This window comes from Thunnus maccoyii, chromosome 17 (genome assembly GCF_910596095.1).
Source record: "Thunnus maccoyii chromosome 17, fThuMac1.1, whole genome shotgun sequence".
NCBI lineage: Eukaryota > Metazoa > Chordata > Actinopteri > Scombriformes > Scombridae > Thunnus > Thunnus maccoyii.
Window position 1 is genome coordinate 16,616,026 of NC_056549.1, and position 27,934 is coordinate 16,643,959.

Consider the following 27,934-nt stretch of genomic DNA (forward strand, 5'->3'; position numbering starts at 1 on the left):
CTCCCGCAGTTCCAGCCTTTGGGCCACCGCCTCCAGACATTCCTGTCCCGTACTCTCCACTGACAGAGTGCATTCAATCACATTGTTGTCCAGCAGACGAATCCGAGTCACAAAGTAGTTCTTGCTCAGGACGTTGTAGCGCCGTGTGCGCCGCAGCTTCAGTCGGAAGGGCATGGCTGACGGGAGGTCAGGGCGGGGTCACGGCTGAGTCGAAGGTCAAAAGTCACTTTGGGAGCGAGCAAGCAGAGAGAGAGAGAGAAAGAGAGAGAGAGAGAAAGAGAGAGAGAGAGAGAGAGAGAGAGGGGTAGGCAGGCTCTATGACCTGACCGCTGCCCCCCTCACTCTCGCACGACGCCAGCCACACCACCGGGTGGAGAGATGCACCCTGGCAAGGCGCTGGCCCATTCCCAAAGATGTCCGGAGAGGAGGAGAAGGGACGATGAGGAGGAGGAGGATGAACGGGGTGCTGTATGGGAGAGATGAAAAAAAAAAAGAGGAAGGTTTGTCAATAACACCAAACTCTTACTTTACTGCTTTTTCTGTTTCTGTTCAAACTTTCTTTTCACATTTGAGCCCACAGGAATGCAGATTAGAGCTACATGGTGCTCTAATCAATAAACAATCACCATATTCCCCCATATTATCATTCTGCCTACCTCCCATAAACACACAGAAACAAAAAGCAGGCAAAGCTGGAAGTATCACCAGCGATAGCAGCAGCAGCAGCAGCAGTGGTGGTAGTGCTACAGCATTGGCAGAGGCAGGAATGGCACAGTAGCAGACAGCTTTATCCTATAGTTATGGCAGCTGCACTCTGTCCAGCCCCATGAGGCCCAGCGTCGGGCAAAGCTGGGAGACAGAGGCAGAGATGTAAGGCTATGGATGAATGGACATCAAACGGCAGAGCACAGACATCCATCTGAACCCGGCAGCTGGCTTTGAGGAACTAATGGAGCTTCTCAGTCTCATATCTGCCTGTGTGGGAGGCCTTTCCTTTCCTTTTTATCTCCCCTCTCCCTCTCTCTCTCTCTCTCTCTCTCTCTGCCCAACAGCAACAGCACAGTGCAAGACATTGTAGCATACAGTGTAGTAGTGTGTAAGATCACACAGATGCAGTGGTGTGGGGCATATGCTCCCGCAGACACACACACACACACACATACACTTTTCATCAGCTATTGCCACAATACAAAAAATTTGAATACAAGCCATGTTGTATTGTGCCTAATTTTAGCGGATCATAACATATGTGGCCTGCAACAGCCTTGTTTTTAGCGAAGCTGATTGCCGAAAATGCCTTTTTGCTATGTTGTAACTCATACCGTAAAATGGCGAGGACTGCTGACAAGATGAAAGTGTAAGCTTTATGAAAGGCTCATAAGGAACGGCGTTATAAAAAAAAGGTGTTTCAAAAAAATTGTGAATCACCGCAACCACAAGAGGTCTTTGAGCATACAGTCATAAACGTGCACAAAAAATTTTAGGCTGATGGGTCCAGTAGTACGCGAGATTAACAGACACACACGCGCACTGACACATACACATACACACACGACCAAACGCGTGATCCCCTCCAGGCTCACGCCGGGTGGAGATAATTACTGCAACATCATGAAGAAGAAAAGCCAACACACACACACACTCTCTCTCACACACACACACTGTGGTTTTAAGGTTGAGACAGGTCTTTGGGGAACACTTTGAACATATCTCTGGGTAAGTCATCAGCTAGTAGCTTTCATGTCTGTGTGATGTGATGAGGACAGAGCTTTGAAGTGGGGCATGACAACCACACACACACAAACACTTATATACACTATACTCACACCTGTTGTATGTGAGATACACACCAGCCAGTTTCTAACCTAAAACAACGAGCTTTAACCTGAGTGATTTAGCCAAAGTCACCAAAGGATTTCTTGTATAAGATAATGCTGGTGTTTATTGAAATAGCTAAAAGCGGTGTCATTTTAAGGGTGGTGGCCACTTTGTAGCCTTGTTCGACAGGAACTAGACCACAAAACCAAAAAAAAAAAAAAAAAGGCTCCACACCTCCTTACCTCCAGGGAAACAACAACCTCTCCTCTCCATACAAAAACACTGACGAAAGTGGCAAACCATTACAAACACTTTGGAGACAGCGCATGAAAATGGAAAGACAAAACAGGAAGATGCCTCATAAATTCAGAAAATTTATGTCGAGGAGGAGAAAAAAAGCACAAACAGGAGGGTGAAAAGACCAAAATACGGCACGACAACGCTCCAGTGATCAGAGGAGGAGAGGGAAAAAAAAAAAAAGGAGGGGGGAGAAGGAGGAGGAGTAAAGATGGAGTGGATGTGTTTCTTCTTGTCCTGGGCTCTGGCAATGTGCTGTTGATAGTCAGCTTGGACCCCGGCCCAGATTCCTCTCTACCCTGACTGGAAAAACAGAGCACACCTGACACAAGTATGCACCACAAGGAAGGAAAGTGCGTGTATGTGTGTGTGGCGTGCATGTGTATGTGTGTGTGTGTGTGTGTGTGTGTGTAACAAGGCCGAGTGAGCGGGAGAAAAAGACACAGGGGAGCGAGTCTTGAATGAAAGAGGGCAAGAAGCTGCAAACCGCTGACTTACAGCCGCGTTGTTTTGGTACGACTTGAATTACACTTGCTTCACGTTTGGCTTTTTGTAAGAGCCGTGCCCCTTTGGGAGCCGTTTCACATTCCTTCCTCCTGAATCCATGTGAGACAGCACACTGTAATGTGGCATCATTTAATTCATGTGTTTTGTTTTTTTTTTCTGTTTTTTTTATTGGGCGTTCATGCCAAAACACAAAAACAGAGTGAGAAAGCCACAGCGAGTGAATAATTAGGCTACAGTGGGTGAGTAAATCAGCTTTGCTTTGGGATATGTGGCCACTGTGACCCCAGCCATCACCTGACCTGAACCACAGCCTCTCTAACCCTCCCCTCCTATGGCACTGGCTTAAGGGAAGTGACATCACAAGCTGACGGTAAAGACCTCCCTCGAAAAAAAAAAAAAAAAGTTCCCAAGCACACAGGCCCGGCGGGATCACTGTCAACAAGTATACAGATAAACACACAAAGACACAAATAAAGACACATACTTTCACTGTGTAGTGTACAAACATAGACATGCATGAACAGGGCACACCGCAAACACACAAACACACACACACACACACACACACAAGATCACAACACACCCACCAGGTTCTTCAGAGGTTAGCCAAGGGGCCAGACAGCAGTTAGTGCAACTCTAAACTAGTAATCAGTGGCACGGTTGGGAGTGTGTGGTTGAGTAAAGCCAGACAGACAGACAGACAATAGTTTGGGACCAAACCCACTCCTCGATGCAAAAAAAAAAAAAAAAAAAAAAAAAAAAACAACACTGCTTCAACTTCACTACAGCACTGCAGTAGCATTCTCTCCCGACCGTCGTGTTTATTTCCAGCGTGCAAAAACAGCGTATACGTTTATGAATTTGCACGTTGTAATTTTGTGGCACGGTGGAGAGCAAGAGGGAAAACTGAGGGAAGAGAGTTGTTTTTCTTTTTCAGGGTAGCAAGCTTTGGCTAAATATATATGAAACCATTCCCATCTTTTGTTGTGTTTTTTTCTTATTCATCCCCCTAGACTGGTGTGGCGAGGGGCAAAAAAGGTGAAAACAAAAAAAAAATAGAGAGGGGCTTTTAGCTTTTTTCCAGTCATTGTGTGTTCTTATGTGCTCACCACAAAGTATATCATTTTTTCATCACTGTTTGCAGCTGCATTGTGTGATGACGTGAACATTTCTTACAAATCAATCATGATTAAAGATCTCAAACATGATGCAGGAGCCACAAGGTTCATTCTTTAAAAGCAAATTAGTGGAGATTAGTATGACTTGACAGACCTGAATGCTTTCAAGTGAACACTAGATTAATAAACCTGTGTGTGCTGCCATGTGTAGCTAAACAAACAGTGCTGTTTGCTCTGTCAGCGTGGCGTCAGATTAATTTTATCAAGCATTTTTGTGCTTGTGCGTCACCAAATGTCAACATGACAAATTTCAACAAAGATGGCTGATGAGGTTGCATGATTTTGTGGTAAGACTGATAAAACTTTAGCATTTTAGGAGTTTGAGAGTTGGTATTTTTTTCTTTTTTTTGCCTTTTTGAAACCTAAAATACAAGAACATTGTGTTTATCTGCTTCCAAAGCGAAGGAGCATATCATTAACTAACTGGGTTTACTAACTTAGTAAACTGTGTTAGCCAGTCCAGGATGCTGCTGTATCAGAATTTAGGCTAACAGCATTAGCTCTGTCCTGCTCTTTATTGGATTTGGGGAAGTTAACGCTCAGCACCGTTACCTGACATAGTGTTACCATACACATTAGTCCTCATCCTGAAAGCTTTTCCTCTTGTGATGTTAAAAAGTGAAAACAAACAGTTTAAAAATAAGTATGTAAGTAGCCAAACAGGGTTATGCTACTTACAGTTTTCCTTATTAAGTAGCTAATAATGCTAGGATTGATTAGCTCTACACTGCAATACAAGAACAATGCTGTTTCTTTATTTCCATGTCTTCTCTGTGGATCATGAACCGATGAGGATGTTGACATTTTCCTGGGACATTTAGCTTTATCCTCAGTCTTTTAACATAATATCAGATATATAGCCATTGTTGTTGTTGTCATTTCAGCTGGCAAAACTGAAGGTCACCAACTAGAAATGAGAAGCCTGTCTGATATCAAGGAATCATTCTTTCAAAAAAATGACCAAGAATTTCAAGTGGTGACTACTCAGGTTATCATTGTAACATGCATGTATATTTTGCAGGACTAAAAAGCTTGACAGGCGTAGCACCAGTAACTAAGAGGTGGGGGGGGGGGGGGGGGGGGCGGGGTTTTGGCAAAAGGTCAACTGACGCTATGTGTTAACAGCTGGCAGAAGGATATAAAATGAACTAAAAAGCAATGTTGACACAGGTTTCCCCCTCAGGGTGTGATGTTTTGCTGCCAGTCACCTCTCTACCCACTCAGGTGCGGATTCAGCACACAGAGGCCACCTGAGAATTAACCAAACCAAAACATGCTGTGACAAACACCACAGCCAGCAAGTCAGGCAGCATTACACAATGAAACCACAGCCAGACTGTTGCATTTAGTTGCTAATTGACTGTCTAAACATCATTGAAAATCACAATAAATGAACACAAACTTTTGATTTTGTAGCTTTTTTTAAATCAAAAAGCGACTTTTGCTTGATGTTTTCACAAAAAAAAATTGTATGTAACTATTTCAACATGTAAATACGGAGTGGTCTGCACAGGTCTACACAGCTGCTGATCTGGGGTCTGTGTATGCTCGCTCTCTCTCTCTCTCTCTCTCTCTCTCTCTCAGGGCAGTGAGTCCGTCGCTTTGCTCCATTCACATCCACACAATAGCGGGAACAAAACAGCACTTTGTCGCCTACTGCTAAGACCATTAGACACAGGCCGCCGAGAGCCGAGGACGCAAGTGTAGCGTGTGTAACTCAATCAATCTGATCTGCGTTGCTTGTCTCTTGTCTCAAATACCAACACCACCACCACCACCCACCCCTCCTGTTACACATGAGCGCTGTAGCAAAACAAACGGGTTAAGTGCTTCATAGCCTGTAACTACTCTTACTACAGCGTCCTCTTTTGACGGTTTGGTCCACAAGTCCAAACCGGGCCTGGATCAAATAGCAGGGGTGCAAATCCAGTATTATTTACGAGCTATGGACTCAAGTTGCTTATTCTGACAACGGACAAACAATACTCCCAAACGGTACTTTGATTTTTGGATACTCCCGCTCCTTTGGTATGTTCGGTATTTTTTTCCAAGTAGCTGATGGATCATTTAGTCCAAAAAAATGTCCAAAAATAGTGAAAAACTCAATTAAAAGATGATCATTTTGAACACTCAGTTCTGTCAATCGTCTACTAATTCAAGCAGTCACACACTCTATACAGTCACTGTATTGTCCTATGTGGTAACCCCGCCATCTGTTAGCCCAGCAGGACTAAAAACAAAGAATCTGAAAATACTATTACACCCACGCTGCTCCAAAACAGTCAGATTTGGTCTGATGTTTCCCTCCAAAAATCTTCTTAGGATTTTGATCCTCTTTTGCCCCGTCGGTTTACTGTGCAGCTAAGACAAGCTCAGTAGATATTTTTGGGTAAACACAGCTCTGAGGTACACACACATTCCTGGACATATACAGCTGAAGTGTGTCGGAGGAACAGCAGCTCCTGGGAACAGAACCTGGATCATCAGACTTTATCCTCCTGCTGTACAAAGACACAACAGTAACCTGATGGAGCCTCGCTGCACAATTCACTGGATGGTAAAAACACAATTTTTACTGTAGTTTTTAGGAACTTAAAAAACACACACACATGCACACATAGACACAGAAATTCTCCCAGCATGCCTATGAGACAGCGGGACACACCACCAAGGCCCTCTTTGTTATCCAACACTCTGGCCATGTCTGTTTCTGTCTGACCCAGTGGATTATATAAGTGCGTGTGTGTGTGTGTGTGTGTGTGTGCATTTATGTATACTGAAAAAAAAGACAGTAAACTTACAGTCAAACGTTTCCTCACCCTAAAGGAATGAACATAAATATACACTCCAACAATATACTGTGCATGATACTGTATGCTCTCTTACAGGCACAGACACACACAAACACAGTCTGTCACACACACACAAACATTAGCAGCTGCAAACAGATGGTGGAGCCAGGCGGCCAGACGGTGTGTTTGCAACAAGCGCATCTGCTTTTTCACTTTCCAGCTCTCTATTTTTTTTTTTTCCTCCCTCTCTCTCTCTCTCTCTAGCTCCATCTCTGAGACAGACACACACACACACACACACACACTCAAGCATGCACATATTCTCTCTACTACATGAGAACTGCAGGGACGGTGACAAACACATAGAACGGAGAGTGTTCGCACAGAGGTGACACAGAGACAGCGAAGGAGCCCTCGTCTGTAGTTTGACAAAGTCACACACGCTCTCTCTCTCCTATCCTGTCTCTCCCTATATCTCTGACAGACACACACAAACACACACACGCATTTTTGCGCAGATCCAGTGGTTATACTGGGGTTGGAAATATATTAAAAAGTAATACATCTGCACACAAAAACCAAGCATATTTCAGAAATTGTACGTTAAAATACATTAAAAGTGAGAGCAGACTTCCATCTCCCCCTGAATTCCAGTGTGTAAGTTCTGCTCAAGAAAAACAGCATCTTCATATAACACTTCATGCTTCTGTGAAAACCTACTGCTATCTGCAGACAATAACTTCAACTAAAATCCTGATTCATGGCTTTGTGCACGTTCACATGCTGCATGCACTGCAAATTTCTTGTGTCACCCCGAGCAATAAGATGCACATTTTTTTACTTTCTAAATGGGTGTAGAAGAAGATAAAACTCACATTTTTTTGCTAATAATTCTCTGAGTCTGTTTTATCCTTTAATGCATCCAGATGATTTGCAGCAGCTGCAGGTAAACATACTCCCTCACAAACGTTAATTTCTCAACTTCTACTGCTTTGTAGTCACTCTTTGGACTGAGTTATGATTTAACACAGAAGTAGGAGAGATGAGAGTGTGAAAAGACACCGCGGAGAAAATCACTAAAATTCAACAAAACCTAAATCAAATGATGCTATTAGAATACATAATACATCTGCTTAACAGTCCCTAAATTTAACCAAAGAAACTGTAAGGAAATAAGAGAAAACACATGTTCAGGAGCAGTATCCACTGTGCTTTAGTTGACAGTGATAGATAGGGAATGCCCAGCATTTCAGCCTGGCATAGCCAACGTCTAAACACTGTCACTAGAACATGAAGAAGGAGGAGGATCAAAGCGGGATACAGCTTAACACTGGCCAGAGATTGGTTTTCCAAACCGAGAATGACGCAGCGCTGCCGACTCATCCCGCAACACTGAAATCTGGGCATTGATGTCATGGAGGGAGAGTGAGCCTAGAGATACGACGGAGAGAGAACAGTGGGAGAGACGGCGTTGTGTGTCATCTAAATGCATACAAAGCGTTGAGAGCGAATGAGAAAATGAAGGCCTTAGATAAGCAAGGATATGGAGGATGCAGCAGAAAGGGAAGAGGAGATGCGACATCTCTCTTTCTCAGGCTCTTATCATGTTGGTACAGTTGGTCAGGAGAGGAGGGAGGGAAGGGAGGAGTTGGAGGGGAGGGGTGGAGGGAAGGAGTGAGTAAATATGGACAGTGAGGCTGATAGCGGCGGCTCTACAAAACATGGCACCATCAGCCGTCAGCCACCACGTTTGTCCCAGCCAAACCACGGTGCTGTTCACATTTTCCATCCCCCCCCGTCCCCCTCCTCCTCCTCCTCCTCCTCCTCCTGGGAACCACATCACACTCACGCAGCCGTACACACATATGACGCCACACACACACACACACACACACACACACGCTCAATCACCAAAAAGCCACGGACTGTTTTCTCACAGCCGAACCCTCAGGCACTAACACACACACACAGGGACTTCAATAGCACCGGGTTTACAGGCCTATGAAAGCAGCAACACATTGGGTTTTGCTACTGTTTACATCCGGCTAACACACATAATGGCTGCGAGGAAGGGAAAATTCACACAGTTTTAAACTTAACATCAAATGGAAAATTTCTCTGCTTGATGCTCTATTAGGGAAAAAAAAAAAATCACACTTCCTCACAAAATAGCCTAAAAATGTGTGTCTTACATGTGCGACTGTACATATGTGAGCCACATCGTGAAGCAAGTCACATGTTTCTAAATTGTGGCCTGAGTGGAGAGAGAGAGGGGTCTGACCTGATGTCGGGAGGGTGGGGGGGGGGGGGGGGGGGGGGTTGTCGTCAATCACTAGCAGTGATTGACGACTGGGTAGCACCTGGAAGGTGGAGTGTGGGAGAGTTGGGCATGTGGCAGCACGCTCTCTGCTCTGTTGTTGTCTGCCGGGCTGCCAGAGGGCACACGCTAACTTACACAACTCAGAGGTCCTTTAACAAAAGCATCTCTGCAGCACTCAATACACTCACCACACACACACACACACACACACACACACACACACACACACACACATACGTTACAGTCACACACCTACACCCAGCTTGAGCAATATCATTTTAATTAACATTATCATATTTTTTTAACATATCATATATTGCTCGATTTTTATGAACCTTTTTAGAGGTTGCCTCTTTCCTAAAGTTAAGATGTATGTTTTATTCATGTTAATCAATATTTGATCTATGATAAAAAAAACTGGTTTACGCAGCTAAAACATATGTGACAATCACGAAGAATAATTGCATTTAGGGCCACAACTAACCGTTATTTTCATTATCGATTAATCTGTTGATTAGTTTTAGATTCAACAAGTAATTGTTAGTCAATAAAATGTTATAAAATAATGGATTAATGCCCCTCACAAGTTCCCAGAGCCCAAAGTGACATCATGACATTGTTTGTTTTGTCTTACAAATAGCCCAAAACCTGAAGATATTTCATTTATGATGATATTTAAACTAACAAAAATCAATAAATCCTCACATTGGAGAAAATAGAATCATTAAATATTAGACGTTTTTGCATCATAAATGACTCTTAATGATTAATCGATCATCGAAATTGTTGTCAATTCATTTTCTGTCAATTGATTAATAGTTTCAATACTAATTGTATTACAGCACATTTCCTAACATGCAAAATCACGTTAATGTGATGACAAATCTACAATAATAGTATTTTATTTGTTATTTTTTAATAATACTATTGACATAATTTGAGCTCTCATCTTTTTAATGATAAGCCGCCTTTTATCATCAATTAGGACAACTGAATTGTGTATCAGAACAACTCGGTGTCATTGATTCATCATATTATCATCCAATATGAGCCTGTTCCGCTCTTTATCATTTGCCACAGCAGCTACTGTTTCTCTGCAGAACAAGTGAACCTCGAGTCGAGTTTGAAGGAATTATTTACATTTCTTTGGCCTTCGGTTAAACTTTTGCAGCAACAACAACAATAACTGCTGCTGCTCATTTTCCTCCATCCCATCCTCTTCTGCTACAGCATGAAGCAAGTCTTGACCAAAATTACAGGTGTGTTCTCCTCACATAGTCATCAAATGGCCCTTAGACTCAAATGACCACTGGCAACATAAACAATAGGCACTTTTCCTTTTACATACAGTCTCACATTATGTTGTAAACACCTATTATAATGTTAGCATTTCTGACCTTAAACATACCATACTTAACCATACACACTGCCTCTATGGAAGTAATCACTTTGGGCTGGACCATGAGGTGATGGGGAGCATGGATGAAGGCTACGACAGAGTCAGCTACTCTTGACTTTGGGTCCTTTAAATTCTCCACCAGTGTTTTAAAAGCTGCTGTGTACTCCCAAGCCACTTGCTCTGGCACCATATAATTTACACAGCATGCCTTTGAGCTTATAAAGACAGCCAGATGTGTGTGTGTGTGTGTGTGTGTGAGTGCGCGTGCGTATGGCCTACGCCTCCTGCAGCTATGCTATATTTGCCTTTACAGAACTCTCCCCCTTTTTTTTTTTTTTTTTTTTTTACAGTGATGGTGCATGTCCAAACACATCTTTAACATACACATTCACACAAATATGTATGTACAGAGCACACGCAGGCGGGCCAGAGTGTGAGTATAGGAACAAACCTAGTGTTAATGTCACACCACCAGGTTGTGGAGCAGGCCAGGCTCTCACACACAAACACACACCATGTCATCCTTCTACGCTTATTCGAACCATCATGTAATGCTGTTTCTGAGATGAATGCAAGAGCAACTCTCACTCCAGCTCACTTTTTTACACTTGAATGGCCACTAAAATGTCAAAAATGTCATCTGTAGGTGTATTGACAGAGTAGAGATTAGATACTCGAGATGTTGTAGACTCTGCCAGGCCTATTTGGCTCCTGGAAAAATGCCCAAATTGGATCCTTAGGGGGCTCCTACCTCATGAGGTCCCTTTAGCCAAGACTGGAAATATAATTTGACTATTACCTCATTAACTCTGGAGGAAGGCTGCTCTGATTGGAGGAAACTGTTATCCAGGCACCTACAGGTTAATTAGTAGCCCTGCTCCATGAATTCACACTTAAAAACCTTATCAAATGGAGAGGGTGACTTGGGGCTCTGTATTTTAATGAAGAGGAGGAGGGGGGTGGGGGCTTGGCATGAAAATATTTGGGATCCCCTGCCTGCCCTACGTGGCCCTGCCATTTGGCCTACATTTTAGCACTCCTGATTGGGACTTTAAAAGTGCTTTCCCCCATACTTCAACAATGTCTAGACGCTGGAAGAAGAAAACTGAGTTGGTGAGGCTCATTTGCAAAAAAGAAACTCACCCTTGATCCTGCGCTACATGCCGATTTCTGCTCCCCGCTAGAGAAACTCCTCTTCGCTCGACGGCGTTGAACCTCACAGCAAACAGATAATCCTCATTACGTCTTTTTTCCTAAGTCCCCACATGGAAAACAAAATCTTTATAGATTCTTGAATCATATGAGCGCAACCCTTAGAACAAAAAAAAAAAAAAGTCGCAAAGGAAGTCGCAGACTCAGTCCCGTTGCTGTTTCAAGTTTTCTGTTGGTTTTTTGGGGAGTTTTTCACGAGCGCAAAAAGCAGGAAAAACAGTCATAATAGTTCTCCAACTTGGCCGTGGATAACAACGACGTGGTCTTCTTCTCTCGCTGGGACGTTTGGTATGTTTATAGTAGTGGTCCCTCTAGTCCAATGGAGGCGTTCAGGACAGGAGAGAGAGGAGCATATGCTGCGTTCAAAGGCTGCAGAGAATGTCGTATTCACGAAGTTTGCAAGGAGGCGCAGTGATTTCCAAACCCGAGACAAATCCAAGGGGTCCTAAAATGATTAAAATGACAGTAAAACACATATATAATGTGTATTTTTTCATATTGTCCTCTGATCTTTGGATTTTTTCCCCTTATAAATGATTGGATATTTTACTTCTATAGGTAAACCCTTTTATCTAATTGGTCAACACTGGTGGAAAATAAACAAGTGCACATGCTCAGGTACTGTATTTAAGTACAATTTTGAGGTACTTGTACTTAAGTATTTCTGTTTTATGCTACTTCAGCTCCACCACACTTCAGAGGGTTTATAGCGTACCTTTTACCTCACTACATTTATTTGCTACAAGTTGCTTTGCTAGTTCAGATATTACAAAATGTATGATCAACAACTAAAATAGGATATGATGAGTTTTTATAGATTGCACTGCCAGCGGATCATGAAAAGGTGAAAATTAGCCTAACATTGACAATCTAGAACATTAAAATGCTGCTACATGTTAATGCATCAATAATAACCTATTTATGTGGTAATAATACAACACTCTGAAAGGGTCATTTTACTTTTGCCAACAATACTTCTGTATTTTTACTTCAATAAAATTTTGAATTCAAACAGTATGTTTATTGTGGTATTACTACTAATCACAAGCACTGGCGACTGGTGTGAAGTATGTGTGTGGACAAATGGGTGATGGATTTGCATTTTTTTGACACTGTCACACTATTTTGTCAAATCAGCAAAGAGAAAAAAACAGATCCATGCTGCTTAAAGATCAAAAGAAAGCACATTTAAAAAAGAAACAATAAAAATATATGTATATATGCGTGTCTTTCTCGATTTTTCCCCAAGTGAAATGATTGAAATGTATCCATAAAGTCCGAACACGCCAGCAGGACTCAGAGTTCGCAGCCCCGGCGGGGACCATGAAGGCAGCAGCGGGTCCAGATGCCTCCGGAGCGCCGTCCCCTCTGCTCTGACATCAGACCGGAGGAATCTGAGGAATGCCGGGCTCCTGGGAGAAGTCCTCCTCGTTTAATGGTTTTCCAGGGGCCACAGAGGTGACTAAACGTCGAACAAAAGAGGTCCCCTCACATATTTATGTCCCCCCTTTTTGCCTTTTGGCCGTGCGTGAGTTACAACCTCGGTGGGGCAATTTATTTGCATAACCTACATTTTTACAACACGTAGGCTTTAGGCTGTAAGTAACTGTGGATAGTATTTTACACTCTGTATAGCATATTTTGATATTTGAGCTTATATACAAGATTATCCCAAGACTGATTATCAGTTAATTACTTTTTTTATTTAATAAAAAGGTAATTAACATGAAAAGCATCATAGACTTCTATGTGCTATTTAAATAGAAAATTAGCAGTAGGGCCAGCATGTTATTCACATTCCTCTGGCACAACCTAAGCAGCCACCAAAAGAGAACATTTGTTAATTGCTCAATTAAACATTTTGTACATCTGTTCATTTTATTTCACAACATGGTGATATTTCAAAGCCTTCTGCACATTGCAAGATATAGTAATTATGATGGAGAAATTGCAAATTCCTCTTTTAGTGAAATTGCATCTTTTTTGCAAGAAATATCCAAATTTAAAGTCCAAGAACAAAGTTTTTTAAAACACATCATGTGAAATTTGTCCGTAATTATAGGATGTCAGGTTTTCCTCAGTTTCTTAAACTCCCACATATCTAGAAACAATACAGAGAACATGTCTTCAATGGTGGCTACAGCCCTGGATGTACATTATCGTACTGTATATTAGTATCTGCGTGGCCTTACACAGTATACTAGTGGTCATATGTTTCTATTTTTATTTTTTATGTTCTCTTTGTCCACCACAACTATGCATTTCATTTGCTGCAATATATTGTCACCCACTTGCTGTTATGTGCCCCTGTGAGAGTCCATGACGTCTCATTATGCATTTCAAGTATCACAGGAAGTTTCTAATCACCAAAACCTATGAGGATATCACAAAAACATTTAATGACACCACAGGAGAGTGAAGAAAGTACAAAATTATCATCAAGAGATCCTACAGGTTTATTCGAGGGATATTAGAAGTGATCTTCTGTGAAGGATGAGTGATTATTGTGATTCTCTCAAGTTTTATTTAGCTCAACTAACTCCAAACTTATTTTTACACACACAGTGGAAATTTCACATTCTCAACCAAACTTTCTCCCATTTGTGGTGGACTTTCATGATGATTAAAGTGTAAAGGACCAAGCTTGCAGTGAGTAAGTTCAACTCTCAGAATAAAGACAACCCAGCCTTATTTGTGACCAAATTGCAGCCTCTTGTGGCCGGCAGCTCACAGCAGAAGCAATCAGCATAATTTAAAAACATGTGTGTTAACTGAATGAATGTAAATTAAATCTGCCTGATATACTTCAGAAGTTGATTTTCCCTGAACTACAAACTCCTCAAGCAGGTGGTTTAAAAGCCAAATACTTGATCACCTTTAACCTTAAACTTTAGAGTAGCCAGAACAGGCCTGACTAAAACTATCATTATAATGAAAGCAACACATATTTGTTTGATTTGGCGTTGGGGTTTTTTGTCTTTAAAATACCCTTACTATATCCTGCAACTACTGCAGGATACGATCTCCAAAAATTTGTTTTGTCCCAGTGTGAACTAGCAGGAGATTCCTGGGGACAGTTAGTGGGGGGCATGTGAAAATTGGAATTCACTTTAAGGAGTTGAGAAAGCTAAAAGGAAACATCACAATACAGACAGGAGACACTGTAAGCTCCATGCAGTCTTCTCTATCAACCTCACAGCAGTGCTTCCTCCACTGTTCTTCATCTCATCATGAGTGAGCCTTACCTTGCAAGGGAGCTGGATGTTCTCAACAGTTTCTTGAAAGGCATTCGTGGAATGAGGGAGAATTGGGTGTGTGAGAGAAATCGACTCAACAAAAAAAAAAAGAAATTACAGCACTTCAACGCACTCAAACACAGTATAAGCTCTGCAACGAAGAAGAACAGACAGTACAGACATCTTTATTGCTCACTCATGGAAATTCGTCTATCACAGAGATAGATACACTTAAAAACTTCCTCTGCTACAGGTTAGAATACATGAGATAAAGACAATAAATAAGTGGGTCTGTAATAATAAATGGTTGTGATGAAAGTGCGAAAATAATAACAATAAATACATATCTTAAATACACATCATAAAAACAGCAGCAGTCACTAGTATCTAATAAAAAATCATTTGTTTAATAAGATGACAGAGGATGGAATAAAAGATCTCTTATAGATGTTTCTTATTGCTGTGAATCCTCTATATCGTCTTCCTGAAGGGAGTTTTTAAAATTCATTAAAAAAAAAAAAGGATGTGAAGGGTCCTGAACTATTAATGTTGCTTTCTTCCTGGTTTGTGTGGTGTACAGCTCCACCAACTGTCTCTGGGGGTTCTATATTGCAGTCTTACTGGCTGTGTTAACTTTTTATCAGCTTGCTTTTTCTCCTATAGCCCCTAAATTTCCTTACCAGCATATGATAGTGTAGGAAATTATACTTTCCACTAGACTAGGGTAAATCACCCTCAGGACTTCTTTGCTCATGTCAAAGCCATTCAATTTCCTTAGAGGAAACAATCTTTGCATCGCCTTCTTAAAAATGTAGGCTGAGTGTTCATTAAAGTTTAAGTTGGTGTCTAAAATCATTCCTAAATATTTAAAACTACCTACTATCTCTGGAGCTTGGTCCTCAATTGCAATTGGCTGACACATTTGTTGCCCATCCCTATTGTTTACAATGAGTTCCTTGGTCATGTTAGTGCATAAAGGTATAGCTACTATACAGGATTTTCCTAAAAAACAATGTATACACTCATACAAAAGTAATCCCTGTCAATCATCACTTACGGCCCACTAAAAGCGTGTGGTTGTGTCTGTATCTACAGAGACTCCGTCCATATTTTCTTGTTCATATTTTGCTGTGTTCAGGACATTTCTGGGCATCAACCTTTGGGCAGCGGGTATGTAGCCCCCAGCCAATAACAGAACGTAGGGTGTGAGGTCGGGACTCGTAGCGTAGCAACCAGGTTACATCACTGTCTCTGTCTCTCTCCTCTGCTCCGCTCTGCTCTCTGTTTCTGTGTCATGGATGTATAAAGAGCTACAGGTCTACATGTCTGCTTGACTGAGGGCAGGTCTGAGCTACACACACACACAGCAGAGAAGCCACAGCGGACAGATTGAAGCTCTGCATTCACACCAAATCCGGCAATGCAGCACCTTCACACAAGGGTTGTGCAGAGGTGTGAGCGTGTTTATTTGTGCTTTCGAACAATCATGTTACGTTCTAACATAACCAACGAAACAATCAGAAAATAACATATTTATCTGATTCACGGCTTTGTTCTCGCCAGCGCCGCTTGCTCTCTTCATTCACTCTCTAGCTCGCTCAACCACTGCTGCTCTCTCTTTCTCTCTCTCTCGTTCATTTAGCCGGGAAGGAGGAGCCAACTTTGAAAGCTGTGTTTTTACAAACACCAACTGACAAATTCTGCATAGTATACCTTTAAGAACAAAGCACTCTCGTGACACCATGTTAATAGATTGTTGATGTGATTAATGTAGGAACTCTCTAGTTCATCATCACCCTTGAACATCAAACCCACCATTGCCCTGTCATCTGCATACTTGAAAAGACAAAAGTTGCTGCCATAGATCTACATTTCATTTATATACATAGAAAAAAGTGCAGGAGATAAAACGCATCCTTGGGGCACCCCAGTATTCAAAATGATTTCATCAGATGGAGCCAGATAAAAACTCTTTCCATGAAGATGAACATGATGTTATAAGTGTAAGATTATCTGCAAGTTTTTGATTTACTTTTTTTTTTTTAAGGGGTGTGTCTCAGCTGTTGACCCTGACTATTGGCTGAGTCTGAGATCCGAGAGAAACAACATGTTTTTTTTGTCTATTTCAGGATTTTGGAAAAAGGCCGAGGACTGTGCTTCCTGTCATGTCCTGTGGGAGATGCTGTGGGAGTTTCAAAAACTGGCATTGCTAGTATGAGACTGTATGTCCTTTTATACCCCAACAGTGTGAGAGCTAGCGTTCTCCTTCTCTGACATTAAAGTGCTGTTCACACTCCCAGTAGAGCAGAAGTAGTTCTCCCTCATGTTTGAGAAATTTATGTAATCGTAATAAAGTCACGCTAAAGTCTGGAGCATGACATCAGGGTGACATTTCTTCAGGTAATTTTAAACTGAGATTAATGTTTGCTGCTGAGCGTGTGATAGTAAAAATGTGAAAACAAACACCAGGCATGCTCTGCATTTCTAAGTGGGTTTCTTGGAGGAGGATGGGATGACTTTGTGCTGTCTCTTTGTTTTGCACACTTGTAGGAAGTCTCAGAGTTTGTCTTTCCTGTTTACTTCAGGTTTTGTCTTTTTCTCTAATAAGGTTTTCTTAGTAATTTGCCTGCACTACGCTTAGACTTAAGTTGTAGAAAGACAGATAGATAAATTAGGTCCACATGCTTTGCCTTTTCAATATGAGACATACATATGATGAAAGGCTGAATAAATAAATTGGCTTAAGACAGAGGGGGCCCAAAAAATGCATAATTTTTCATCTAAACTTCTCAAAAAGCAGCCAGTACATCACTATAAATTCAAATGTCAGTACAGACAGTTTTATTGTAAATAATTGTATCCAAAAACCTGTAAATTAAAGTGAGATAAAGAGGCTCAGGGCAGTTCAAAAAGATCTAAACTACGGGATAATAAATTAAAAGTGAAACCCCAGATGACACCATCTTAATCACAGTGGCATAGTTTCCATCACTAACTGATACTGTACAATAGATTCAGTTCAGTGCATTCACAGCATTTATCTTTTCCATAAATTCCAGTTATATGAGGAACATTGTGTAATAACACCCTTTGGTCTGAAAGTAGTAAAAGAGGTTGTTGTTTGTGAGAAGGTCCACAGGAACAGAGAGTCTGTATCCTTCAGTTAGCCAGAAACTCAAAGTTATTAAAAAAGAAACATTCTGCAACATTAAACCCTGGGCATCTGACTTGAACAGAGGTTATCTTTTCATCTCTTTTGCTTTTTGGCAAAAGGGTGTGATGGTGGTGAAACTTCTCACAAAAATAATGATGTCACACTGGAAGCACGTTGTTTGGATTTAGAAGATATCAAACAGTTGGTGGTGGAAGAAGCATTCAAACCATTTATTAAATTAACAGTACCAATAGTACACTATAAACATACTTCATTACAAGTTAAATTTTTTTTTTACTTAAGTTAAAGTACTGAAATATTGTAAGCAGATATTATATATTTTCGGATTATTATTAACATTAGTACTTACACCATTTAACCTATTTGATTCTAACCGAGGACCTTTGATGCATATACCCCTCTCTCATTCTCTTTCCCCATGTCTCTTCATGTCTCTACTGTCAGGTATATTGTGTTGTTATGTTTCAGTAAGGTCAAAATTTAAAAAAAAAAAAAAAATCTTAAAGGTGTATTCCAGCAATTTAGCATTGCACTTTTATAAAGCTTGGGAACTCACAAGAGACAGATTTGTTAACATCAAGCAGTAGAGGTCAAAACAACCTGACTTTTAGTCCCTGTGTGGGTCAAACTCCAAAAACATTGGATTCTGTATTTCCCATAATGCAATCGGTTAGCATTGCAAGCCCCTCAGCCTCCTGAATGACCACTTATTTTAAAGTCCACATCTGAAGTTTGTAATGCAGGTTTTATGTTAGTGTAAAGTCTTAAAGGATAGGTTCACAATTTTTCAAGTGCGTCTTAAAACAACAGTCAGGTGCCCAGATGAACACTGAAAGAGGTTTTCCTCGCTGTAATAATTCCTCCTGCTTCATACTGGCTATTAAAACATCCCCAGAATGTGCCATTATTGGCTTTGTCTTCAGATTTTCATTCAAACAAAACCCTTGAAAAGATGATGTCAGAGAGGAAACGCCAATCAGTGAAATCACCTGCTGTAGTGTTTGGCTTGAATGAAAACTTAGTATCTCATGGTCATTAGTGGCACATGCTTGTAGGAGACCACCTGTTTAAAGGTTTATTGATGCAACAGGGAGAGGTATGATGTTAGGTCATGTCAGTTCAGGTTTTCACGTCTTGTTTTGTCCAACCAGCCATCTAAGTAGGTAGGTATGTAGATATGTATGTAGATTAGTATGTAACTGGACATTGGCATATATACATAATTGGATGTTCTGGACAGTTTTTCTCTTGAACACAATTTAATAAATTTACAAATTATTACAACACGTCATGGCGAATGAGCACATTAGTTCACTACTGCATGGCTACCAGTGTACATGAATAATCTCTATAGTTCCACTGTGTTGTTACCAGTGTTGAAAAGTTACATTTCCTCAACTACTGTACTTAAGGACAGATTTGAGGTTTTTGTACTTTACTTGGGTATTACACCACCGCATTTCAGAGGGAAATATTATATTTTTACTCCAACAGCTGTAGTTACAAGTTACATTTCAGATTAAGATTTCATCTAGATTTTACAAACAGCAGTTATTAACATATAGATTAAACAACCCATAAGTGTATAAATGTGTTAAAAATTACTAGGCCACCACTACACCCAAATGAAATGAAATAAAAATTAAAAAGTTTTAATCTTCCTGTTACACTGACAATGACTTAACTCCCCAGACATTAAGGGTTTCCAAGACTCCACAGAAGTGAAAAATAGACCTTAAATACCAAACACCAATGCAGAGATCCATAATTCAATGTTACCTGTGTTTTCTTAGTGTGTGATGAAGCATAGTTCATCAGTTCGCCTCAGGCAGCCTCATGTCTGGCTTCAAGCCAGAACAGCTCTTCTATGAAGCTCTGTTTTGGGATTTGGCAGAAAAACATTCCACCTGGGACACAAAAACTTGTAGCAGGAACGTGTTGACCTTTGCTGAAGTAAGTGAAAGAACCTGTGGTGAGCTTTGGTGTGTAGCCAGGATTTCTGTCCCTCAAATGAGTCAGATGTCTTTGCCTAAAATATGACGTGAAGTGGATTCTGTCTCCTGGTAGGCTATGGCCACAGTAGATGGGTACTTTTGAAAACACATATTTGTGTTTTTGTTTTGTTCTTTTATCCACACTGAGCCAGTGTGTCCCACCTACAAAAACCAACCTTTGCTCTTCGAAAGTGATAACTTTAAAAACACCTGCCATATGCTTTAGAGTGGTTGGAGAAAATGGAGCTTTTCATAAAATCTGACTTGTAACAACCTTTTGGAACATGTAAACATCCGCACTCCCCTTCACTTGCATCTCCTCTTTGAACCTCGGCTCCTTCCTCCTACGACACAAGGGGGGAATCAAGGCAACACACACTTGCCAAATGGGATATTCCTCCTTCCTCCGGCAGTATTTTGAGGTGGTGTCAGCCTGTTCATGACGCACAGTTGCATAACCTGACACTGAGCATATGATGGATTGCTCTGGGTAATGAGAAAAGCTGCGAATATTCTACATAAGATCTGTAATTTGTAAAAAGGTTACAGGTAAAGTAAGTCTATCCTTTTTAAGCCTGGGTGGCCTATTATAGGACTAATAGCCTTAAGAGTTGATATAATAGCCTACTCTGCAGCTTTGGGGGGAAATAATTGGACTCTCTCTCTCTCCCCATGACTGTGCTCAGATGCACTTGGAAAGAGACAGAGTACATCGCAAATACAGGATGACTGGATGGCTAATGACTAAACAGTAAAAAGGTGGTGAGGCATTTTTATGATTCATTTATTACATAAATTGCAAACACCAAATAACTCCAGAAATGTACAAAATGGGAAAAATGTGGCACCATCTGACATATAAATGTGTTTTTTTAAAGCACATCCACCTTTGGGTTGACATGGCTGTTATTTTTCTTTAACAGCCCACAGACTGTTTGAGAAAATCACTGTGTAGTGATGCAGTGATGGTCATTTTACAGAACCATTATGTCAGCCACAGAGACCACATGCTGCCTCGTGAGGTGCTTATTTTGACAGAGAGTTGAGTATGCAATATGTTTGCCGTTGCCAGGCAATTGACATTTTGTGTTTTCTGTATTTCAGGGTCATTGAAATGAGAATATCCAACATTTATTATGAACATAGAAGAATCTCATCTGAAGGCACCAAATCCTTGTACTCTAGACCTCCAAATGTCTGTCCTAAACCTTAACTATCCCCTCCAGACATGTTTTAGGATGTATATAAAATACTCTACTTTGAATAATAATTTGTGTCTGATATGGTTTTTCCCACAAAAAAAGTTAAATTATCTTGTTAAAATCCTTAAAATTGCATCTACTCCTCTTCCCTCATTAAAAATTCCATAAATCTATGAATATGCAAATATATTTCATCTCAGAAGTTTAACTTCTGGACACAAGATTTGTTCATTCTCAGTATGTGCACTGCAGGCTTCAAGTTTCCACACTTGTGTAAGTTGAATGTGACTGCAGGAGTGTGTAAGAGCTCAAAGTGCTTCATGAGGAGATGAACAGCACTTTCTGAAAGTGGCCAACAAGCGCTCAATTTCTACAACATTGCAAATTTGATTGCTTGATAATAGTCGGTAGTTGCATGCTTGAACGAGGACATGCCTTACTAGAAATGATGCTCACAACAACAAAATAGCAAATATATGTAAATATTGCACATGCCCAGAGAGGTAAAAGATATAAATGAGGAACCAAAATTCATAATGCATAAAGCTAAAAGCAACAGTGCCTCCTTACTCTTCAGGCACTGCTTATGTAAGGACTGATCAGGTTGTTTGTTGACAAGTGCGATAGATGTAGGCAGGAAAGAAAGCTTTAAGCAGTTGTTTTTACTTTTGCTGGTAGCCTACTGTTTACCTGAAGGTTAATAGTTCAACAGTTCTCTCACAGATAGTGTGAAGGGACAGATTTTCTTTCTTCCCTATCACTTTCATTCCTGTTTTCACCATGTTGTCAATTCTTGATTTTAACTGGGCTGTAAGGATGTCACACTATGATGTCATACCGTATCTAATGATGGTTTCCAGCACAGCACTGTAGGATGTCATCATGATCTCGGCACCAACACCAAACAGCCTGAGTCTGCAGAGAAAGTTAAGTCTCTGAGCCAGCCTAGCACACAGATACTCAACATGGACTGTCCATTTTAATTTATTGTCCATTTGTATGCCCAAATACTTGTAGGAGCATACCTGCTCAATTTCCCTGTCAGCAATGAACACAGGATCATGGACTCTTTGCTCATATATACATACAAATTGTATACATATATACAGTATATGTATATACTGTATATATCAATAAAAAGTTGATCACAAAACAGCCATCTAAAACACTAAGATGATCAGTTCAAAGTTTTTAAAAAAAAAGCCAAATTCTTACACATTCAAGAAGCTGGAACCTTCAAAATTTTGTGATTTGTGTTTGAAAAATGACTTGAATGTTTACTGTTAAAATAACTGCTGATTCATTTTCTGTTGATTGACTAATGAATTAATTGACCAATCGTTTAATGTGTTAGTTGAATGTCTTTGTTTTGTTATGTATGTGAAACAGACGGTCTTCGCCTTGTGTTACAGGACACATTTCAGAGAAACGTGACATTAAAGTGAAATCTAATCTAATAAAAACTCATTTAGGGGAGGTCGAGAAGTGAGAAGCTTATCTGCTGTTTTGATGTGAGCCTTTAAGGAACAATCTGGAGATAATAAGTATGAGTGGAGCATTAAATGGCATTTCTCAAATTTCTGTGAATTTCTTCCACCAAGGGATTGATCAACATTAGGGTGGACAGGGCCTCGGTAAGCTAAACAACACCGCTGAAGTCTGGGCGGTCAAATATTTATAATAATTAGTGATTCTTTGCAATGTGATGACATTTTGGGAGCGTAGAATGGGAATACAAGATTTATTAGCTCATGGTTGTGTTTCACTGTGACACCAACTTATTATTTACGAAGCCTACAGACTCTTTTGTTCTTATTGTTTCTGTATGGTTTGGGTTAAATGGTATATAGTTACAGTTGAGTGATTCTGTCCCAGTTGACCCAAATGTTGGGCTGATCCAGTGGGACACGACAGCAGCTGCAGCAGAGGTTGTTGACATCACAACAAGCTTCAGTCAGTCACTTCATGTGTCTGCTCTCACCAGGGGAGCGGAGTGGAATTCATTTGGTCAGGGCACACAGGCTATTTTCACCTGTTTATGGCCAGTACGTGCTGTGAGAGGTCATTGTGCCAAGTACCGGTCATATAAGTTTCAGTGAAATGGTCTGCTCCTTTGAACGTGGGGGTTTACTCCTACATCACACTTCTAGGAATTTGGTGGGTGTGAAAAACAGAGGGCTGAAGCATGTTCTCCTGTATGAAATAGTGTCCTTCACTCCCTTTGACCTTAATTCTTTGTGTGTGTATCAGTCAAACAGTGCTGATATGGAACAGATAAAGGCAGTTTTGTTACATATGAATGAATGATTGGTTTAAAATTTTCATGTCATACCGTTAAAACGTTCTATCCCACATGTAAATAAAGACTTCCTGTAGTTGATATTCATATCAGAAAAACAAACCATTGTTGTAAACCACATACTGAACACCAAAGAAAAGGAAGAACAAGAAGTAGAAGTGTCTGTTTCATAGAGTCATTACGTTATTGCAGCATCTACCAACCAAAAATGATCTAACCTCTCACTACAATCATGATATAAAGGACTGTATAAAACAAAATGCATTTCATTTTCTATTTGATTTAACTCACATAACTGATAAAGCAAGACCAACATAACATCGTGATACCAATTATAGTGCCGGTGAGACACCACACCTCAGTTTCCTTCTGGGCAGATTAAAGGATAAAGGTTTTTTTGTTTTCACAGATAATGTTTCTTTGCTGAGCTGCAGCAGAGGGATAGCAACACAATCAGTGAATTTTACGCCACAATGACTGTAACTTTGGAGAATACTCACTTAAGTTTTCTATCTGCTGAAGCCTCATAATAACTTCAGGTACACTCTGGATTGTATCTTTCAACAGAACGAGGACTGTGGATTTTGTCCCCCATCACTTACTTTGGAAGCGCAGGAGGAATGGGCGTAGTGAGCATTGAACATATGGGTGGGCCAATTTAAGAAGGGGTCTGGGTGTCTTCCCCCATAAAATTTTTAACAGAGTAGATGACATTTCCTGCATTCTGGTGCCTTTTAACAGGTGGTTTAATACTTTTATCTGGCTATACTAGCATGAGAAAAAGTATGGGTACATTTGTAATTTCATCCAGAGGAAGTGGTTGGCCCCAAATCACATATTTGAATATATTAAAAAGCTAAAAGACTGACTAATTCAGAGCCGTCTTTAATAATAACCACTCATTATTTATTTAAACTTGAGGATCTCTTTATGCTTGCAAGCAATTGCAATTTCTGTTAAATTAATTTCCTTAATGTTATCAAATCAAAGACTAAAGTGGAGAGAATAAATGTAGTCAAAGTGCCCCTATGCATTATGATTATGCATTACATAGATTATGTTGTTGGCTTTTTTACACAGATAACACTGCTAACATTTAGTTAAATGCCAAGCTTTGATTTTCGGTAAGTTATCAATTTCCTGAACATTTTGTGGTGATAGTGTGTGACCCACCTTAACTCAGCTACCTGGCATCTGTGCATCAATGACTAGTAACATTAGCGGCGCACTCGTGAGTATCAATGGTGTGTATGTGTATGCGTGCTATGTGAGAATCTGCCTAGGTGCAAGGGTTAGGATTGATTTGGGCATTCTCTCAATAAGAAAGCAGAATGGATTTGATAATGAAGCACTGACAAGCACTCTGAAAAGAGCACCGAGTGGATAGACCAACGCACTAATCTTCAACAAAATGATATCTTCATACTCTTTTTCTAATCAAGTGTGCACATACTCTGCCGAAGAACTGACAAACACTGTATTTCCTCATCAAATTATATACAATACAATGTCATATTTTAGCATTCTGAATCATGTGTGTCCAAATCTTCATATTAGTATACAAATGCTGTCTCAATATTGAATTTATTTGAGAATTAGATAGACAGTCTTCTCCAGATGAGATCGTACAATGAGCTGTTGAGAAAGCATCTTTCTTTTGCCTTCATGGTCTCTAAAATCTCTGCAGATTGATGAGATGATAACACTTGTATAAATGACAGTTGGTTAAATGGCAAGTCTTTATTAGGCAGTGATTCACGCCCTGCGCAGCCTTGTCTGGGGGTTGCATCGTTATCAAGCGGTGGAATTACACTCCAAAGGGCTGTTAGAATGCATCATCTCCATTTGTTTTTAACCTTTCTGTATCCATCGAAGAGATGGCTTAGCGGGCATGTTCTTTTTTTTAAGCGTTCAGATACTGTGATGACTCAGATTCACAAGCAGGAGCTGCCCAGTGCAAACAGAGGAAGGCCACATGGAGGTTAAGTGGGTTAAATCGATGGAGGCTTTGGCCCTTGTTGCTCAGTGAGAAAAAAAACTGTTACTGTTTTAACCCTCTATTATCATACTTATATATCCACAGTTATATTTTCAAACAACCTTAGTCAGGCTTGATTGTGTGGAGTTTCACACTCCTCCTACTGAGCACGATGCTTGTTATTTGTGAGTTTATTACAACAAGTAGCAGCCTTTCAAAAACTGAAGCATTTGGCTTTATTCTATTTCTCATTTTATCCTAAAGTAAATATTATCTCTGTTATATTAATGAGGGTTCACAGATGCTCTTTATGCACTATTTTAATCTTAAAATGTGAGCAGATGATATTCAGAAAATCTGTATTTCCTCACTGCAAGGTGCTGATAACCCTAACCCTAACCCTGATAACAATGTCAGTAAATGTGTATTAAATAGATTGAAATGCATAATTAAAAAGACAGGGTGGTGGGCAAAGAAATAACATAGTGAAGAACTTTTCCTCTAAATTGTAAATCAGTGGGATATCAGGTCGGGATGGAGAGGAAGTTTATTAGATTTATAGGAAGGGTGAAGGAGCAGGGCCATTCAGAGCAGGTCGTCCACTAATTGGAAGATCCTCCAGTCCGCATGTCGAAGTGTCCTTGGGCATGATACTGAACCCCATATTGCTCCCAATGGCTGTGTGAGTGTGTGTGTGTGAATGCATTAGATTCCCCTCCTGATGAGCAGGCTGGCATCCAGGTAGCCCCTGTCATCAGTATTTGAATGTATGTGTGAATGGGTGAATGATGGCATGCAGTGTAAAGCGCTTTGAGTGGTCACAAGACTAGAAAGGCGCCGTATAAGTGCAATCTAGTGAAGTGAAGTGAAGTCTGTTTACCATTAACGAAGCAATATATTTTGCAAACAACAGTGCGCTGAAGTGTGAATGGTCTGTGTTATTTGAGCAAGATGAAAAGACGTCAAATTAAACCTCCTTGCGTCCTCTTCCCAGGTGATAAACTGCTGTGAGTTATGATACGTAACAGGAGGAATGCTGTGAACAAAGCGTCTCTTCATTTTTTCTCACACTCTAAAAATAGTTTGAGATTAGCTATCTCTGCTCTGTTTTTTTGCTGCAGACCTATCAAATAAGTTTTATTGTGAAATGTGGATTATCTGCCTTAATTAAAGAGTTTGAAACACTTTTGGCATCCTGATAAAAGAGTAATGTACAGTCAGGCATTTATTTTCTTATGTAACCTTATTATCATTTCTCAAAATGTTGTAGGTGTGCTTTTTCCTTTTTTTAAGCGTTTGACCAGAAAATGAACAAATTTGAAAACATATCAGTCTAAATGACCAAAATTCTGCTTTTGTTAACCTTTTCTCTCTTTTTTTTGGTAATGAACATTGTGAGGGAATTTTCATATATGTGTCATATATGAAAATGCTCCTATTTTCATATATAGACAGGTGACAAATTAAAGGAAAAACCAACATAAAGTGTCAAGTCTCTGGAACTCCACCGGAGGGATGAACACCATTCTTCAAAAAGATATTCCTTCATTTGGTGTTTTGATGATGGTGGTGGATAGCGCTGTCTAACATGTCAGTCCAAATTCTCACATAAGTGTTCAATTGGGTTGAGATCTGGTGACTGTGAAGGTGATAGCATATGATTCACATCATTTTCATACTCATCAAATCATTCATTGATCCCTCGTGCCCTGTGAATTGGGGCATTGTCATCCTGGAAGAGACCAATCCCATCATAGAAATGTTTCATCATAGTATAAAGGTGATGACTCAGAACAACTTTGTATTGATTAGCAGTGACCCTTCTCTCTAAGGGGACAAGTGGACCCAAACCATGCCAGCAAAGAGCCGTCCACAGCATTACAGAGCCAGCAGATCCCTTCACTGTAGGGGTCAAGCATTCAGGCCTGTACCAGTTTTTCCTTTAATTTGTCTCCTGTCTGTCTGTGCCATGTATGAAGTTTCTCCTTAGACAAGCAGACAGTGAGGGACAGCTGTCTTCTTCCGGGTCTAGCCCACCTGGCTTCATGATTGTTATTCAGTAGAGAGTATATCACTCTCTCATATGCAGCCATCCGTGCCATTGTTGTAGACCATTCTTCGTAGTGGGGCAGGCGTTTCTTCCTCCAGTGTCTCAGTAGTATCCGTTTGGCTGTTGTGAGGGCCAAAATGATCCATCTCTTTTTGAAGGAAGAGAAGTCAGAGTCCTGGAGCTCAGTGGTTGAGCCCGAGATAGACAGTTTTGTAGAGATTTGGAACTTTTTGTTTAGGACTTCAAATATAACCTCTTGGATCTTATTCCCACCAGTCCTTAAGTGTTGGACATGTCCCAAATATTTGTAGGAAAGAGGCACCATTTCCTTCAAATCTCCAGCAAGAATCTACTGGTATCAGGTTCCATTTATATAGCTGCTGTGGTGTCCGATGCCATCTGTGTATTATTCTTAGTTGAATAAACCTACTGCCCATTTCCTTGTACATTGTATTAATGTTATTCAAACATGACTTC

General features: G+C 40.4%; 1 protein-coding gene across 1 annotated transcript in view; it reads right to left on the reverse strand.

Moving 5' to 3' along the window:
* LOC121882622 (tyrosine-protein phosphatase non-receptor type 14-like) overlaps positions 1-11,869 on the reverse strand; it is a 38,084-nt gene extending 26,215 nt beyond the window's left edge. The window contains exons 1-2 of the mRNA XM_042390989.1: positions 11,455-11,869; positions 1-466 (exon numbers count right to left, since the gene is read on the reverse strand). Coding sequence (XP_042246923.1) covers positions 1-174 — 174 coding nt within the window. The 5' untranslated portion in view covers positions 175-466; positions 11,455-11,869. The remainder of the gene's footprint in view (positions 467-11,454) is intronic.
* Between the last annotated feature and the right edge of the window lie 16,065 nt (positions 11,870-27,934).